This window comes from Morchella sextelata (genome assembly GCF_020137385.1).
Source record: "Morchella sextelata strain SCLS chromosome Unknown scls_14, whole genome shotgun sequence".
In the NCBI taxonomy this organism is placed as follows: domain Eukaryota; kingdom Fungi; phylum Ascomycota; class Pezizomycetes; order Pezizales; family Morchellaceae; genus Morchella; species Morchella sextelata.
Window position 1 is genome coordinate 1,603,314 of NW_025408629.1, and position 15,626 is coordinate 1,618,939.

The 15,626-nt window shown below is 50.3% G+C and overlaps 5 protein-coding genes across 5 annotated transcripts; 2 read left to right on the plus strand and 3 right to left on the minus strand.

Annotated features, from left to right (window-relative positions):
• Nucleotides 1–1,623: 1,623 nt before the first annotated feature.
• Nucleotides 1,624–2,105, plus strand: H6S33_003291 (uncharacterized protein; the record flags this gene model as incomplete). Its single annotated transcript, XM_044834665.1, has 2 exons — nucleotides 1,624–1,824; nucleotides 1,896–2,105. 2 exons carry the CDS (start codon nucleotides 1,624–1,626, stop codon nucleotides 2,103–2,105), a joined length of 411 nt encoding a protein of 136 aa, XP_044692498.1.
• A 3,369-nt stretch (nucleotides 2,106–5,474) lies between these two features.
• H6S33_003292 (uncharacterized protein) lies at nucleotides 5,475–6,262 on the minus strand (the record flags this gene model as incomplete). Its single annotated transcript, XM_044834666.1, has 2 exons — nucleotides 5,475–6,045; nucleotides 6,135–6,262. 2 exons carry the CDS (start codon nucleotides 6,260–6,262, stop codon nucleotides 5,475–5,477), a joined length of 699 nt encoding a protein of 232 aa, XP_044692499.1.
• A 944-nt stretch (nucleotides 6,263–7,206) lies between these two features.
• Nucleotides 7,207–8,254, plus strand: H6S33_003293 (uncharacterized protein; the record flags this gene model as incomplete). Its single annotated transcript, XM_044834667.1, has 2 exons — nucleotides 7,207–7,922; nucleotides 7,975–8,254. The coding sequence occupies 2 exons, from the start codon at nucleotides 7,207–7,209 to the stop codon at nucleotides 8,252–8,254; spliced, it is 996 nt and encodes a 331-aa protein (XP_044692500.1).
• A 1,020-nt stretch (nucleotides 8,255–9,274) lies between these two features.
• On the minus strand, nucleotides 9,275–10,279 carry H6S33_003294 (uncharacterized protein; the record flags this gene model as incomplete). Its single annotated transcript, XM_044834669.1, has 1 exon — nucleotides 9,275–10,279. The coding sequence occupies one exon, from the start codon at nucleotides 10,277–10,279 to the stop codon at nucleotides 9,275–9,277; it is 1,005 nt and encodes a 334-aa protein (XP_044692501.1).
• Nucleotides 10,280–13,638: 3,359 nt separating this feature from the next.
• H6S33_003295 (uncharacterized protein) lies at nucleotides 13,639–14,712 on the minus strand (the record flags this gene model as incomplete). The annotated part of the gene is made up of 1 exon (XM_044834670.1): nucleotides 13,639–14,712. One exon carries the CDS (start codon nucleotides 14,710–14,712, stop codon nucleotides 13,639–13,641), a length of 1,074 nt encoding a protein of 357 aa, XP_044692502.1.
• Nucleotides 14,713–15,626: the final 914 nt, after the last annotated feature.

A 15,626-nucleotide genomic window follows, 5' to 3' on the forward strand; every position in this document is an offset into this window, starting at 1 on the left:
GTGGTATCTGTACATCCCACCTCTTCCGAACCTGGAGCGGACCCGGAACTAGGCCGAGTGTCGACCCTCCACTCTAATCTGGACAGGGTTGAGCTGGCAGAAGAGCTCGGGCTAGAAGTATAGATGTTTACTTTGAAGATTGTGAGTATTGCATTGTGGAGTTCAGGTCCGATTTGCTCTATAAATCTAATGTAACGAGTTCGATCATAGGTTATCGGATTTTGTTTTATGTGGCGTAGGGGTGTTGGAGTTGGAGTTGGGCTGCTTCACGATCGTTTTTAATATTTTCTTTGTAGTATGTAGTACATTTAGGGCGCGTGTGGTTTAGAAACTACGTTAAGCGGAAGTCTTGTTAGCACATTGCTAACTGAGAAATATTAAAATAGAGTTTTGGTCTGCCAAACACGAGCTCAGTTAGGTGAATTTTGTTACAGGTTTTTGTGGGGGATGCGCATTGCAACGAGATAACAGAGTTTTGGTAAAAGTGTGTTGCATAACGGCATTTGGGGGTCTTAACCTCCGTTTACGTGGTTGCCAAACGCTTTCAGGCTGTTCGTGATCGTGATCTTGACTTGATTGATGATAGATGATGATAGGTCTAACTGTGGGATAAGCCCTTGATCTGAGTAGGTTACGCTTATGACATGTATGCGTGACCCGCTTAGGCCACGAATCCGACACCTATGCTCTAATCCTTGCTCTAGCCCTCACCTGCGCCACAACGCGCCCTTAAAACCTATTATGGCTCACTGTGGCGAAGCCTTTCTTTTGTGGCGGTCTGAAGCCACAGCGAACCTTGGCGAGCGATCGGCGGTCGGGTCGATACGAGACCTGTTAGCTTAAATGAGGGAAACGTTTCTTCAATATTGGAGTAGCGGAGTTTCCTGAGTGTAGGTCGATATTAGTCCAGCCTAGAAGCGAAGAATCAGTAATCGGTGCTTTCCTAGGTACTATCCCATTGGTCCAACAGGACTCAATAAATGCACTTTTATGCAGAACTGGTGGCATCGATCTGTGCAGCTGCATCATCAAGATTTCCTTTCCGAGCCCCCCGTGTTTCCTCTATCCCTTGGGCGGATGAAACCTGCAAATTCGCGACTTCCCTCTTTCAGCTATCACTAGCCTTATGTGGTAATTAGAGCTGATTTTTGGTTGGCTCAATTATTGTTATCACCTGTAAAAAGAAAGACAATTGCCTTACTAAGTGCGTGCACGGTCCAGGTCGCGAATTTGCAGGTTTCATCCGTCCAAGGGATAACTAAAATATTAATATGTAGATTGATGTCGTATTAATAATGAGGCGCGCTAGGCCCAATTAGGTTAATTTGAGACCAGTCATTTCATATTCAGGTTGGGGATATATATGTACAGTACATATACTTGAATGTATATATTAGCGCGCCAGGTTATAGCAAAAACTCTATCTTCTTTCAACCGAAAGTCACGCCGCCAGATTACGCACAACCTGCCAGACTCGACTCCTCATTGACGTGGACTTTGAACTTTCTATATCCCTTTTAACCCCCCCCCCCCCCCCCCCAACTGCGTATACTGTCAGCGGGAAAGCCTGACGGTGTCGGGCTCAGAAAAAAAGGCTCTATATCCAGAGATTATTGAGCATCTATGAACACAACTACTCACACTACCGCACCCGCTGCACCAACCTTTACATTTGACCATACTCCTCACACTCTCTACGCAAGAGAAGATATAAACGCGAGTGCTGACCGCGTGATCACTATCACCACCAGTCTTGCTGGTGTAATAATTGCTATAGTTGGTCTTATCTTGGGATACATATACTGGAAACATCCAAAAAAGGCTGTAAGTCAGAACACATGTACAAGTAGGGTTAGGTCAAGGCTTGCGGCTCAGCTGCTTATGCCATGTTTTAGTCATTAAAGACACTTCCAATGGATAACCCTAGCCCACTTCCGCGATCAGTGGATGCCCGCCCTGTTCTGTGGCTCGCCTTTCCCATGCAGTTCGTGATGGCACCTGTGCGCCCCGCCCCTGCCGAGCGTGAAAGCGACCCAGAACTTGCTCGCGTGTCAACCATCCACTCTGAGCCCGAGGATGCTGTGGAGTTTGAGCCTGTCAGATAGGAACTGGACCGAAGGATGACCCAAATTAAGTGCCCGGTTTGAAAATTGTAAGTTTTGGGGCTCGTCTCCGGCTCATTTGTTTCTGTGAAGTCTAATATCGATCACGTGTAGGTTACCACATGGGTTGGCGTCGTTTAGATCGAATGCATAGCGAGGAGAACATTCTTTTTGGTTTCTTTTGTTTTTTATGTGGCGTAGGGGTTGGGGAGTTGGTATCCGCTATACGATCGTTTTTTTCATTTCTTATGTTTATATTTAAAAACAAAAATATTATTGGGTTCTACATACCTGTATCCTGCGTGCATGGATCTTCTTCGATAAAACCCCATTGTTCTTGGTCTGAGAACACCAGATACTTACATGTACCGTATACCAAGTGCAACGTGGGGGGAAACCTCCCAAATCTAGCCACCCCACATTCTGGATGGCTGGAGGGCCCTGAGTGGTAAGAAATATAAACTGCCACAGTGAGCCACAAGTAACCCCCACGCCACACTGTCTGGAATGAGAGTGTTGTTGAATTGCTAAGTGATGTCCCCAGGACGTGTTCTAGGGATGTGGTGGTGCCAAGCTGGTTTCCGTATTTGTTAATTAACGAGCTTAATTCGACTACAGCTACAGGGATGTGCGCATGCACCCTTCTAAATGTGGGTGAGTGCCAAGCATTAGTAGATGACTAATATGCCGAGACACCTATCTAGCAAGAGCGGCGGTTGTGGAAGACTTTGGCTTTTTAAGATCATATCGTTCTCCTAGCGCAATACTAGTTTCATCATCTTAGTTATCGAGCTTTTTCTGTCTCTACTCGCGAACTTCTCCAGCAGATATTGAAAACAGCTAACGACACTTACCCGTCTTGAAAATTCCGGTAACATCTCCACCACTCCAACTCTCTACTACTGCGGTTTAGTTGTTGGAAGAGTTGGCTGCTGATTGAAGATCAGTGCCTATAGTTATACACACAAGTTTCGACAAAGCCGTTTCTGGACTGACGGGTTGGAGCATATCCGGGATCCAATTGATTAGGAGCCTTCCTTCAGGCGATTCAATATCCACGTGATAATGCTGTCAAAGGTTCGCCCAATCTCTACCGATGTCGGTATTCCATAAACTATCGATGCTGACACCTCTTGTCAGATTTAAAGTCACAGCAAGATTGGGCAACAGATCAATAAATAATATGATTGGCTCTAGCTACCTCTTGGCCTCTACAACGGGGTCAGTATTGCCTCGACGGTGTACGATTTGAGTGCTTAATTACATTACCTCTGATCATTAACTACATAGCTTATATCTACTCTAGCATATCTGACCCATCATCGACCGAAGATGGACCCTGGCATTACCAGGTGTGTGTTCTCATCCGATCCACTGGAAATAACATATCTGAGATCTTCGATTAGGCGAGGGGTGGGATCGATACAATGCGTCGGCTGGAAAGAGTGGACTGATAGGTTGAGTATTGACTGATCTCCCATGTTATTACATCGTGGTATCAGCGTACCTAATAGGCCACTCTGGGTCCTTTTTCGCCTACCACTCGCATCATCCCTTTCCCAATTGGCTTTGAACCTAGGCTTGTACACAGCCTCCTATCGGAGTTGCTGGAGCATATCCCTCTGACGTTAGTTGTGATCTTTTCACTGGGGTTAATTTGAGAGCTTTCCGACGTTGGAAAGGCTGCAGCTGTTAGAGGTAGGGGACCTTTCGGGGCCCAATTTATATTCGAAAATAAAGTTCTTTTTTGATTTTATTATTCTTTTTTTTTATGCAAATTAAGGTTTATTTTGACCCCGGTGTCACAATTCGGACTCCGGCCTACATCACACTTCGGAGCTCGACCGGCCTAGGAAATGGAGGGTGTCGGGTTTTTTCCTCCCAGCATTTGTCGGAATGTCAATTCCCCAGACCCTATGGTGAGCAGCGTGATGCTCGTAGATGATGGGCACGAAACTAATTTGGACCTATTCATACATTTATTTATCAGTACAGCTGTCCTTACGAAAAAGTTTGAGAAAGGAAGAACAAACTTCATCCGTTGAGTAACATCTGCAGGTGCAGTCTCAAGAGACTTTAGTCTTGGTCTTCCTAAATAGACTCCAATATCACACGTCTGAGCCGCCAAGCAATGTCAATTTCCCTCGCAACACAGCGGCAGTCTGGCTTTAAGTTTACCTTGGTTGGAGCGGATTTTCTAGGGCTGTGTTGACGCGACCTCAAGAACACACATAACTACTGGCTGGCTGCCGAAGCCACGATTGGTGTATCAGCATTAGGAACCGGCATTCTGTGCGGCCACAAGTATCGGTGGTGTACCGTTAGGCCTGAGCTCATCCATGCCTCAAGTGGAATACTCCGTCTCTTCTGTGCAGGAACCCGCTGGAGGTGCCAGTCTCCGTCAGAATCGTGTTTCATCTAGCCTGAGAAAGCGATTCCTCATATGCCGTCCCCTATCTCATTCGTTACCGGGAGTGTGGATGCTGGCTACAATTCGTGGTAGCCAATAATTGTGACGCTCGTGTCTTCAGGACCAGCGAGCTAGCTCGGGGGCAGGTAACGGTACCGCTGAGCCAGACTCAAGATGCGCTTTAGTAGTTGGCCCTGGCTTCGTAACGGTCAAGCATTCAGTCCATGTGGGTTTGGATCTAGGATCAACCATGCATACATGTACATGTGCATGATGTACCGATAACTTTCGGGACCAATGGCTAGGGCGAATAAACGCATGCTTGTATAACGGCTTGGCGGGGAAGAAAGCTTGTCCGATGTGCCTGGACTCGTGGAGCTAGGTTGATGGTCTGTGCTTGTCAGTGCTAGCTAGCCCCATTTGGCTATCTCATATATGATTTAATCATAGACGATTATGCTAATTTTCTGATCCGATGGAAGGTTTACAGGGAATAGCTTATCAGCGTACCATCGGTGTAACTGGTCAACATTCCCGAATGTCTAATTGGACTATGGTCTTGAATAGGGAGATACATAGCATTATCGTCGGTATATTCAGGCTGTTTATTTAACTACGAATATGAACAGTGGAAGAATATATCGGGGGTTTTACTGATGGAAATATATATATATGCCCTCCTTGTATGTGCCCCCACATCCGCATATATCGGCTTTTTGTGATAGTTTGGATTTCACGCTCTGGAGAATGTGGAAGAAACAACTTCAAACATCACTGGCCTATGTTATGGTTCTAGATACAGACAGCACCACCTAATGGCGCACGATATGTGGTATTCAGAAAATCAAGGTCTCACATTCGCAAGCCAGTACGTAAAATAAGAAACCCCAGATCCCTGTATTTTATATACGAACTAATAATGAAAAAAAAAAAAAACGCCATAAGAAACGCACAAACCCCATCTAGATATCCATCTCCTCACCCTCGAGCCACTGCTTCGCCTGCACGTACAACAAATCATGCTTCTTCCCGGTGAGACTATCGCCCTCATTCCTGTGTCCTGGCATATCCAGCATGACCTTGACACCCATCGTCTCCTCCTGGCAGTAGGCCAAGTACCTGTAGCCCTTGGGGAAAGTCGCCAGCTTCTCATCGTCCAGCTTTGGCACCTTCCTGGGGTCCACGGCGATCAGCTTGTCCTTCTCGTACCAGTGCCTGACAAAGCACGCGCCCCACTTGCCCTCCCGCTTCTCGAAGAGGAAGAAGAAGCGGCAGTCGGACTCGGCGTCGACCTCGCAGCCGTCGAGCACGAAGCGCTGCGTGATGGTCGCCTTCATCTTGGTCACGGCGCGGTTGCGCTGGATGTCGGTGGTGGTGCCGTGGATGCGGTGCATGATGAAGGCGCCGCGGTCCATGCCGCCTTGGGAGGCGGTGATGAAGTCCGCGATGGCGGTGCGGCCGGTCCAGGTTGTGTAGACGTAGGCGTCGGGGTAGTGGAAGATTGACTTGAAGTTCTCCCATTCGCAGGCATCACTGTTCGGATGGGTGTTAGTGGTGGGGGTGGGGGCTGATTCATGCAGCATTGGAGGAGGTGAGGTGGGGGAGGGATGTCATCTTATTACCGGTAGCATGGCCAGCCTTCGGCGAGCTCGCGGATCTTGTAGCGCTCGAGGGCAAGGTCGTCGGGGCCGTTGTTGCGAACCGCACCCTCGGGGCGGGTGTTTGGCGGGAGGGAGTGGAAGTCTGGCATTGTTGCGGGAGATGGTTTTACAAGCTTGATGGCAGAGGGAGCTAGAGTGTTGAGGATCTGTTGGAGGCGTGGAATGGATGTATTCATATATATGTGTATCTCTCTCTGATTGAGCGGCCTACTCGTGAACCTTTTATAGCACTGTAATTTACAACATCTCTTCGTGCACACTCATACTCACGCCGACAAGCCCGACTTCAATTGCACATCCCCTTCCATCCAGACTCGTCGCTGTGTGAAGGTTCCCGACGATGATGTGGGGTGGAGAGGAAGCGAACCCCAACCCTAGCCGAGACGGCGGCTATATGTTTACCCGTGTGCCAGGGGTGTGGAGGGGTGAATGCACTGCCGAGGGTGTTGTGGGGTAGAGCGAGCCAGTGCCATGATGCCTCGATGCAGACACAGAGAGACGGAGAGAGAGAGAGAGAGAGTAATAGTACTGATTATAGCTCGGACATAACCGGCATTCGTGGTGTTAGCAAATGGTAACCAAGCACTGTGCAGCCAGTGCTGTGTTGCCCCAATGCCGAGAGTAGGCGGCGACAGCAGGAGTCAACAAGTGAAGTGATTGTTAGATGCTGAGTGATTGCTAGTGGGCTGTTGGTAATCCTGACACTGACACTGACACGGACACGGACACGGACACTGACCGGCTGCGTGAGTGCATGAGATCGTCCCTTTGTAGGTAGGTGGTAGGTAGGTACGTTGCCCCTCTCACACGCACACGCACACCGTCCCGCCCCGCCCCGCATTCTGGGCCCCGAGTGGCCATTCTTAAAACTGGGGACGTCGCATCTTCACTTCTCTTCTTCCTCATCACAGAGCATCAACCACACTTTACTCCAATTCAATCCACAGCCCACCACCCACCACCCACCACCCGTCCTCCTCTCTACTCCACTCCACTCCACTCCCCACACACTCCACACAAACCACCGCCCAAAATGGACCCCACCAAAGTCACAATCCCACCCATGAAGGACCTCACCGACGAAAACATCACCGCAAACACGCACATCATCAACTCGCAAGGCCCCGACAAGCGCTTCCAGTTCCTGATACACAGCCTCGTCACGCACCTGCACGACTTCTCGCGCGAGACGCGCCTGACCACGGACGAGTGGATGGCCGCGATCCACTTCCTCACGGCGTGCGGCCAGAAGTGCACCGACACGCGCCAGGAGTTCATCCTCCTCTCCGACACGCTCGGCCTCTCCATGCTCGTCGACGCGATGAACCACCCGAAGCCGCCCGGCGCCACGGAGGGCACGGTGCTCGGCCCGTTCCACACGCATGATGCGCTGGAGTTTGAGAATGGGCAGAGCATCTGCAGCGAGGGGAAGGGCGAGCCGATGCTGGTGCTGTGTAGTCTGAGGGACACGGAGGGGCGGCCGGTGCTGGGGGCGTCGATTGACATCTGGGAGACGGATGAGACGGGCCATTATGATACGCAGTATGCGGATAGGGGCGGCCCGGATTGCAGGGGCATACTGCGTAGTAATGAGGAGGGGTTCTGGTTTAAGGGGATTAGGCCCGTGCCGTATCCGGTGCCGACGGATGGCCCGGTGGGCGATATGTTGATGAAGTTGAAGAGGCATGCGTATAGGCCGTCTCATATGCACTTCAAGATCAACGCTCCCGGCTTCGACGAGCTCGTCACGTAAGACCTCCCCCCCCCCCCCATATCTTCTCTAGCTAACGCAAATAAACAGCGCCCTCTACGTCCGCGGCGACCCCTACGAAACCTCCGACGCCGTCTTCGGCGTCAAGTCCAGCCTCATCATCGACCTGCGCAAGATCGAGGACGCGGCCCTCGCCGCGAAGCACGGCATGAAGGTCGGCGACTGGCTGCTCGTGCACGACTTTGTCATCGTCACGAATGAGGAGAGCGATGCGCTGCGCAGGCTGCAGGCGAAGGAGGCGCTGAAGAAGCTGGGGAGTGTGGCGACGCTGAATGAGGATGGGCTGCCGACGGCGGCGGAGCTGGACTGACTTGTGGGGGCGAGGGCGAGGGCGAGGGCGAGGCTCTGATTTGGCGGTGTGGGGTTTTCTTTTGCGTTGGGTTGGACTTTGGGGGCTTGGGCACTGGGATGGGACGGGACGGGATGGGATGGGAGTTGTATATAGCTTGTTGGTTTGTGATGCATGTTTGCTACGAATGGCTTTGGCTGTGCTTCTGGAATTGAGACTTTGGTTTGTTTCTTGCGGTCTTTTGTTTCGTCGAATAACAACCAGTACTCTACGTGACGCCAACCCCACGACTTATCGCAGCTGAACCAAAACCCATGCCGGTAAAGTAACACTTGACCAACTCGTACTTCCTGCTACGCTACTTGATCCCATTGGCGGATCACTCACTCTACACCAGGGATAGGATAGGGTGTTTGACCCTGTCACTCTAGAGCCTCGGGAATAACCAAGTGAACCATATGGCGCCGGCGCCATCCATGCTCCCACTGGTTCACGCTCGATCTGCGGCGTCGGTGGTTGGCGCCGGCCATGACGAGTAAAAGTCTCCGGTCTCTGTGGAGTAGCGATGCTTGGGCTTACTAGTGCATGGATACGCGCATCCAGTTAAACCCGCGTCTACTACTATTGCATGGTAAAGTGCAAGTGCAGTTGTGATCTGATCTGCAGGCAACGTTCTCTCCCGGTCCATCTTTATTATTTGGGCCCGCCCGCCTGGGATCAGGGTGTAAGACGCATCCCGATACGGACAGATAGTAATATAATAGCCAATGCGACGCAAGGTCAATGATTCTTTGGCGGGTAAAATGGGAATGTTACACAACGTATTTCGTTTGGACCTGTAGCACATCACGGAATCATCACTGAGACACAGAACCGGCATGGAACGAGCTTCAAAAACACCATTTGATTTTCCAACCAACCCAGTCCGATAGATATGCCAAGAAAAAGAATAAAAGGAAAATAATCTATTTACATACTCCAAAAAAAAAAAAAAAAAACACATTTCGCTTAGTTATATGCTAGTCAAGTGACGACGATGGTCTAGTGCTTGCCCTGGCGCGCCTTCTCCAGCGCCTCCCTAATGACAGCCTTTGCATGGTCGACTGGGAACTCCTCGAGCTTCTTCTCCGCCCACAACACCTGCTGCGCGATACCCTGGTGCATCATTGCCTCCGTTCCCGGAATGACCGCCCAGCCGTTATTCTCGCTGATCTTGTAGAACTCGGTGATTGGGTGCGGGTGGTAGCACATCTCGTGGACATATCCCTTAACAGCACCCTCCGCCCTCTGCACGTCCCTCTGGAGGAACTCCTCGGCGATCTTCCTCGCCAAGATCTCGCCGGGCTCCTTCGGCGGGAAGTCAGGCACGGTGCCGATAACGACCACGGGGGCCTCGAGCGCCTGCGCTTGCTCGAGCGTCGCAACGTGGATGATGTTTGCGGGGCACCCAGCCGCCTGGAAGGCGTCGATGATGGCCGTCACTTCCTCGGGGATGCGGTTGACGAGGTAGACCTGCGAGGCGCCGAGCCACTTCCAGCACGTGTAGACGGCGCTCCTGCAGGCGCCGCCGCCGCCGACGATCATGGCGGGCTTGCCGGCCGAGCGCGAGAGCAGGTCGGGGTGGTTCTGGAGGAAGGCTTCGCGGATGCCGATGCAGTCGGTGTTTGTGCCGATGTAGCGCTTGTTGCCGGCGGCGTCGAGGCGGAGGAAGATTGTGTTTATGGCGCCGATCATGCGGCCTTCCTCGGTGAGGTCGTCAACTTGCGAGATGAAGTTGACTTTGTGCGGCATTGTGACGGCGGAGCCGATGCAGTTGTCGGCTTTGAGCTTGGGGAGGAAGTCATCGAAGTTGGTGGACTCGACGAGTGAGTAGTTCCAGGTTGTGTTGAGGGCGCTGAAGAGGGTGTTGTGGAGGAGGGGGGCGAGGGAGTGCGCAATGGGGTAGCCAAAGAGGTATGTCTTCAGAGGCTCGGTGAGAGAGGTAGGGGTGAGGGGAGAGGTGCCGTAGGCGTAAGAGAGCTTGAGGGTATCGGTTTCGGCAGACATTGTAGTGGTAGTGGTGGTAGTATTAGGTGTGATAATTTTTTTTTTTTCCCGTGTGTGTTGGAGATGAACTGATGTGAACTTTTTTTTTCCTAGCAAGAAGCAATGAACATACGTTTTTGAGATGGAATCTGGTGATAATTTCTTTCGTCTAAAACCAACTCCGATGGGGTTTTAAGCATCTCTCTTCCCTTCTCCGCAGTTTTGCTTCTTTCACCTCGGCCACACTCGGCGTTGTAGGGTTTGCGGGTTGCGCTGTGCCCCAAGACAACGCCCCCAAGCCCAAGCCCAAAAAACACCATGGCCACTGGCTGTACCTGGCCACACACACCCCATCACCTCCATCACGACCATCACCCCGCATGTATGCACACCTCGTATGGGGTCAGGTACCAGATGGCATAAATCATTACCCGTGCCGTTCGCCGTGGTTGAGGAGGACGAGAGCACGAGTGCGGGGTATGCAGATCATTGGCGGATAATCTCATATCCTTCGCCTTTGCGCGGAGACTCGGAACGTGCGGGTTAAACGAGTGTGGGGTGGGTTAGGGTTGGTAACGCCAATGATCATGCAGGGGTGCGAGCCAACCTGGAACGTCTAGCTGCCAAGACATCCCGTACTCCAGTTAACTTCGTCCCACGTGTAAGCACAACACCCGGTAATCTTCTAGAACCTTTGTCAGGTGATTCCGGTGCAGTCAACTACCCTGTTTTTCGGGCATCACTCGGCCGGCAGCTCGAGTGTCAAGTTTGGTGGCTGGAATGGCGGATTCTTTCAAGCCTCATTCGTAAAATTGTTCTGAGCTTTGGCGTTCTGGCGCACTCGGCTTCTTAACTACTGCACCTTTATTCTTATGTCGCCACATTTTAAGTGCCGTGTAGGTATGTACGTGTCTACTACCGAGACACGCACGGAGTTTGAGTGCGAGATACCGATGGGTTTATTCCTCTCTAGATAGTTAGTAAGACTGTCTCTCGACTGTGGAAAGCAACCAGACCTGTACGCACCTGAATTCGCAAGTTCTGAATGCAGTCTACTTCCTCCAGAGCTTCATCAACTCGCTACCTCATCCCGATGTACTCCAGCATATCAATATGGCGAGTGATACTCGGTGACTTTATCCGATCCTGCTTACCTAACATGCAGTTGTACGGCTAAAGCCGGCGTATGGCTTTCTGCCGTAATAATACCCATTCCGAAATTCGCTTTTGATATGGTTTGTAAGTATTGATAATTCAACTCTAAACAGTTAATCATGAGTCAGAGCGGATATATCCTAATATCCGTCAGCTTTATAATCTGTAGAACAGGTTGTAACATATTAACGGTACGCTACCTTTGAATCAAGAGTCGAAGAGAGACTTGGAACCGATCAATATACCCGCACCCGGGATTTCCTCGTTGTTATATATTTCAGTTGATAATACGGAGTCATCAACCGGAGTTTGGTTGTAGTACCCCCAGTAGTCATGCCTTTAGCACCCGACCTCACATCCCATCACTTAGCTACCAAGACCAACCCCATTTCTTTGAGGTTCCTTTTGTCTTAAAAAACCTTGAGTGATGTGGATCGAACTGTGTTCCTCACGGGATAGTTCTTCTCCCCCGCCAGTCCATGAAACATGAGGAGCTGGTAAATACCGGATCTGGGTTTCAGAACCCCGTTTCTGCATTTTTATTCTGATAGCTAGTACTCCTCAACTCTTGTGTCTGCATTAATGCAGTTGAAGCCTGAGGTCGTGCCAGCTGGGTAATGGAAGAATTCCATATGACATTCATAAGTCATTAGAAATTGGCCACTAGGATAAAGACATGTGCTTAATCATCACCACACCGTCTAAGTGAGTGATGATCTATCGGGTACTCAGGAACCCTACCGCTTTCATTCATCGGCGGAATTTTGTGATGGAACGGTCATGGAGCATGCAGAGCTGCTCGATGCTTCTAACCAGAATGTTGTATAAATATGAGTGTCCATACTACGGCCTCTGTATTGTCGGTGTGGGTGTGTGAACACCTATGTATTCGCTTGTCCTTGAACATCGATGTTGGAAGTTAAGGTATGAGCTTCGTGAGAAGGTGTGTTTGTGCGTACGTACATGTAGCTAGGAGCGTGGTAGGCCGGATTACCTAAAAGACTTAAGACCACAGTTCATTACGGCATGGCACACACGATGTTCCCCCAGAAAAAGCACGTGCACACTACCGGGCATGCGCAGGGAAGCCCGCTACATACAAGTACCACCGAACCCTAATCTTCACCAATACTACATGTACATGTAACTTACACGACTATCATCTCTTTCATCTAACTAGTTCAATTGAGAAGATTCCTCCGCTTCTTATCGAGTCAATCATAGTGCATCACTCGCCTTTGCCAGTGGTCTGACTTCCGGTTCCATCACTTCTCATCAGGAGCTCGACTAGGTCCTTCTATTCGTCTCCATTTCTGCTTGGTAATTATCCCTAGACCACTACAATCGAGTCGTGTCACGCAGGATATATGACTGTCGAATTATGGCGAGACATGTGGCGTGATAGTCTTGGCGGGATGTATTAAGTCAGACGCTAACTTCTCTCACTATTTCATAGGTTAATCTTAATACAGTCACTAGAAAATAACACGGTCGGTTTTTAGTACCCTGCAACTTGAGCAACAAAGTTCTTTCTCTCACCTCGCCTACCTTTCCGCTCTAACCACCGCCGATGAAAGCCGTAGGCAGCCTCTACTTCTGATCTAGTACTGAGTCTGCCATAAATAATACTCACACTACGCGGCGTGGTGCTAATTTGTGCTAGTCCTTGCCTTGGGTTTTATGTTTGGAGTTGTCAGTAAGTTAATCATGTATTATCACTCGCATTGTGTCAGCCCGCGCAATCATCCTTGCCCTACTGACATCGACAGCTCGATGTCAAGTAAGAATCATGAAATCATGATTAATGGTTTTTGGATTGATTCTCTTGGGGTTGTGAGATGATATGGTGTCGAAGATATGGACGAATGATGATTCTTGTGGAATCGATTATTGGTAAAGGGGTTCCTTTTGTTTTCAAAAAGTACGCATTCACTGTTAATTGTTAGATTGCATGTTTGTGGCTACACCAACATACCAACATCTTAGGGTTTTATTGTTCTTCTTTTCCGTGGATTTGACTCATGGGGATCCGGACTTACGGCGTTTGATACCACCAGGATGGCAATAATGATATCTAATATCATAATTTCAACTTTAAAATACCATCGCCAGGACCATATGCTACAAACGATTGACCGATAAAAACCCCTTTTTTTTCATAAACTAACATACAAATAAATAACCCAGCCCAACAAAAGAAATTACACCAATCAATTTAAATAAGTCTACAACTTCGCACTCGCCGGCTCACCAGCCCACGCCCTCCTAATGACCTCCCTAATTTCTGTCCTCTCAATCTTCCTTGGGTTTGGATATGGCTTCGCTACCGCCAGGTCGGCCGCCTTGTCTACATCCTCCTCCTTCATACCGTACGCCTTCAGCGCCCTCTCTACGCCCATCTTCTCCAACAACAAGTTCAATCCCTGGACTGCATCGCCCTCACTTCCCGGCAGTACTGCCGCCAGTGAGTCCAACACCTCCTTTGACAGCGCCGGCGCATTGTATGCCAGGGCATGTGGCAGCACAATAGTGTGTACCTCAGCATGTGGGAGGTTGAAGCTTCCTCCCAGCGTGTGGCACAGCTTGTGGTGCAGCGCCATCCCAACACTTCCCAGACAGCTCCCGCACAACCAAGCGCCATAAAGCGCGTCGGAGCGCACATCAACATTCTGTGGGTCCTCCTTCAGCTTTGGCAGTGCGGCGGCAAGGGCGCGGATTCCCTCGAGGGCAAGGAGGTTGATGATTGGGTTTGTGGTAGTACTGTAGAGGGCCTCTACGGAGTGCGCGATCGCGTTGACGCCGCTGGTAAAGCTCATGGAGACGGGCAGCGTGAGGGTGAGGTTCACGTCGTAGATGACGGTTCCGGGGAGGATCTTGGGGTCGGAGCGGGTGGTCTTGACGCCGTCGGCGGTCTCGCCGAGGATGGGTGTCATCTCAGAGCCGGCATAGGTGGTGGGAATGCAGATGTGGGGGAGGCCGGTGCGGATTGAGATGGCTTTGCCGAGGCCGATGGTGGAGCCGCCGCCGATGGAGATGATGGAGTCTGCGGAGGTGTCGCGGGCGACGGCGAGGGCCTCGTCTGTGATGTGCGTAGGGGTGTGCATGGTTGCCTTTGAGAAGGTTCCAGCGGTCGAGGAGAGAAGGGCGGCAACATCGGAGGCCTGGGAGGTCTGCTGCGGCGTGCATAGGATCAACGGGCTGGTGAGGTTCTGGCGGGCGAGCTCTGCGGGGAGCTGCGAGAGCGTGCCGGCGCCGAAGATGACGCGGGAGGGGTTGGCGGTGTAGGTGAAGGGATGCATTTTTGCGGTGGTGGAGAGCGCGCGGCGGAGTAGATGGTTAGTACTTCTGGTGAGGATTGAGATCATGGAAGGGAAAATGATTGTGGGATTGCGGCGGGTTTTGTTGATGCTTGATGCTGACAGACTGGGTGGTTGACGTAGTTTTTGTCACGGCCGCTTATATGTTTACCCGATGGCACTCAATGCGGGGGATTGGGATCATTGGTCACTCGGTGGCCCCAATGGGAAGTGGATTACCAACAATCAACAATCTCCATCGCTGTGAAATGCGGGGAGCCGGTTTTTTTTGGTGCAGATCGGTATTGCCGCGGTAATGATCCTGGTTGGGGGTGTTGGGGTTGGGATTGCTGTGGTATGAGATCTACACACCTTGAGGGGGAATTAACGGGTGATTAGATAAGATTTATGGCGGATGCGACATTTTATTACTATTCACGGCAGTGGTTTGTAAGTCGCTATGTCCGGTACCTCCATCAGAATAAAGATTACAGGTGGATTTGTAGGAACCGAAGAGATTATGGTCATTAATCACAAAAAGCGATTCTAGCATAACGATAATGTCGAAAAAAATTATACGGAAATAAGTTCAAACACTTTCAAAAGCTAATAACCAGACACTACCAATAGTTATGCAAAGTGCAGTCACCCCAATCGAGAACAAAATGTTTCACCTCGGCAAAAAACCCTAACCCACACCACTAATCCATATTACGAATGGCTGAACGGTAGTGATGAAACACGACTGGTAGAAATAAAGACCGAATCTCATTAGGCTATAATTTACCGTTTATCTTTATGGTCGTGGCCGGGATGCGCCAATAGCTAGGATGGAGCTGTGCTGTATTTAAGTGGACTGAATATCGCATGGGATAACCAATGAACATCATGATCAAAGCCATCAGCGCCATCTGCAT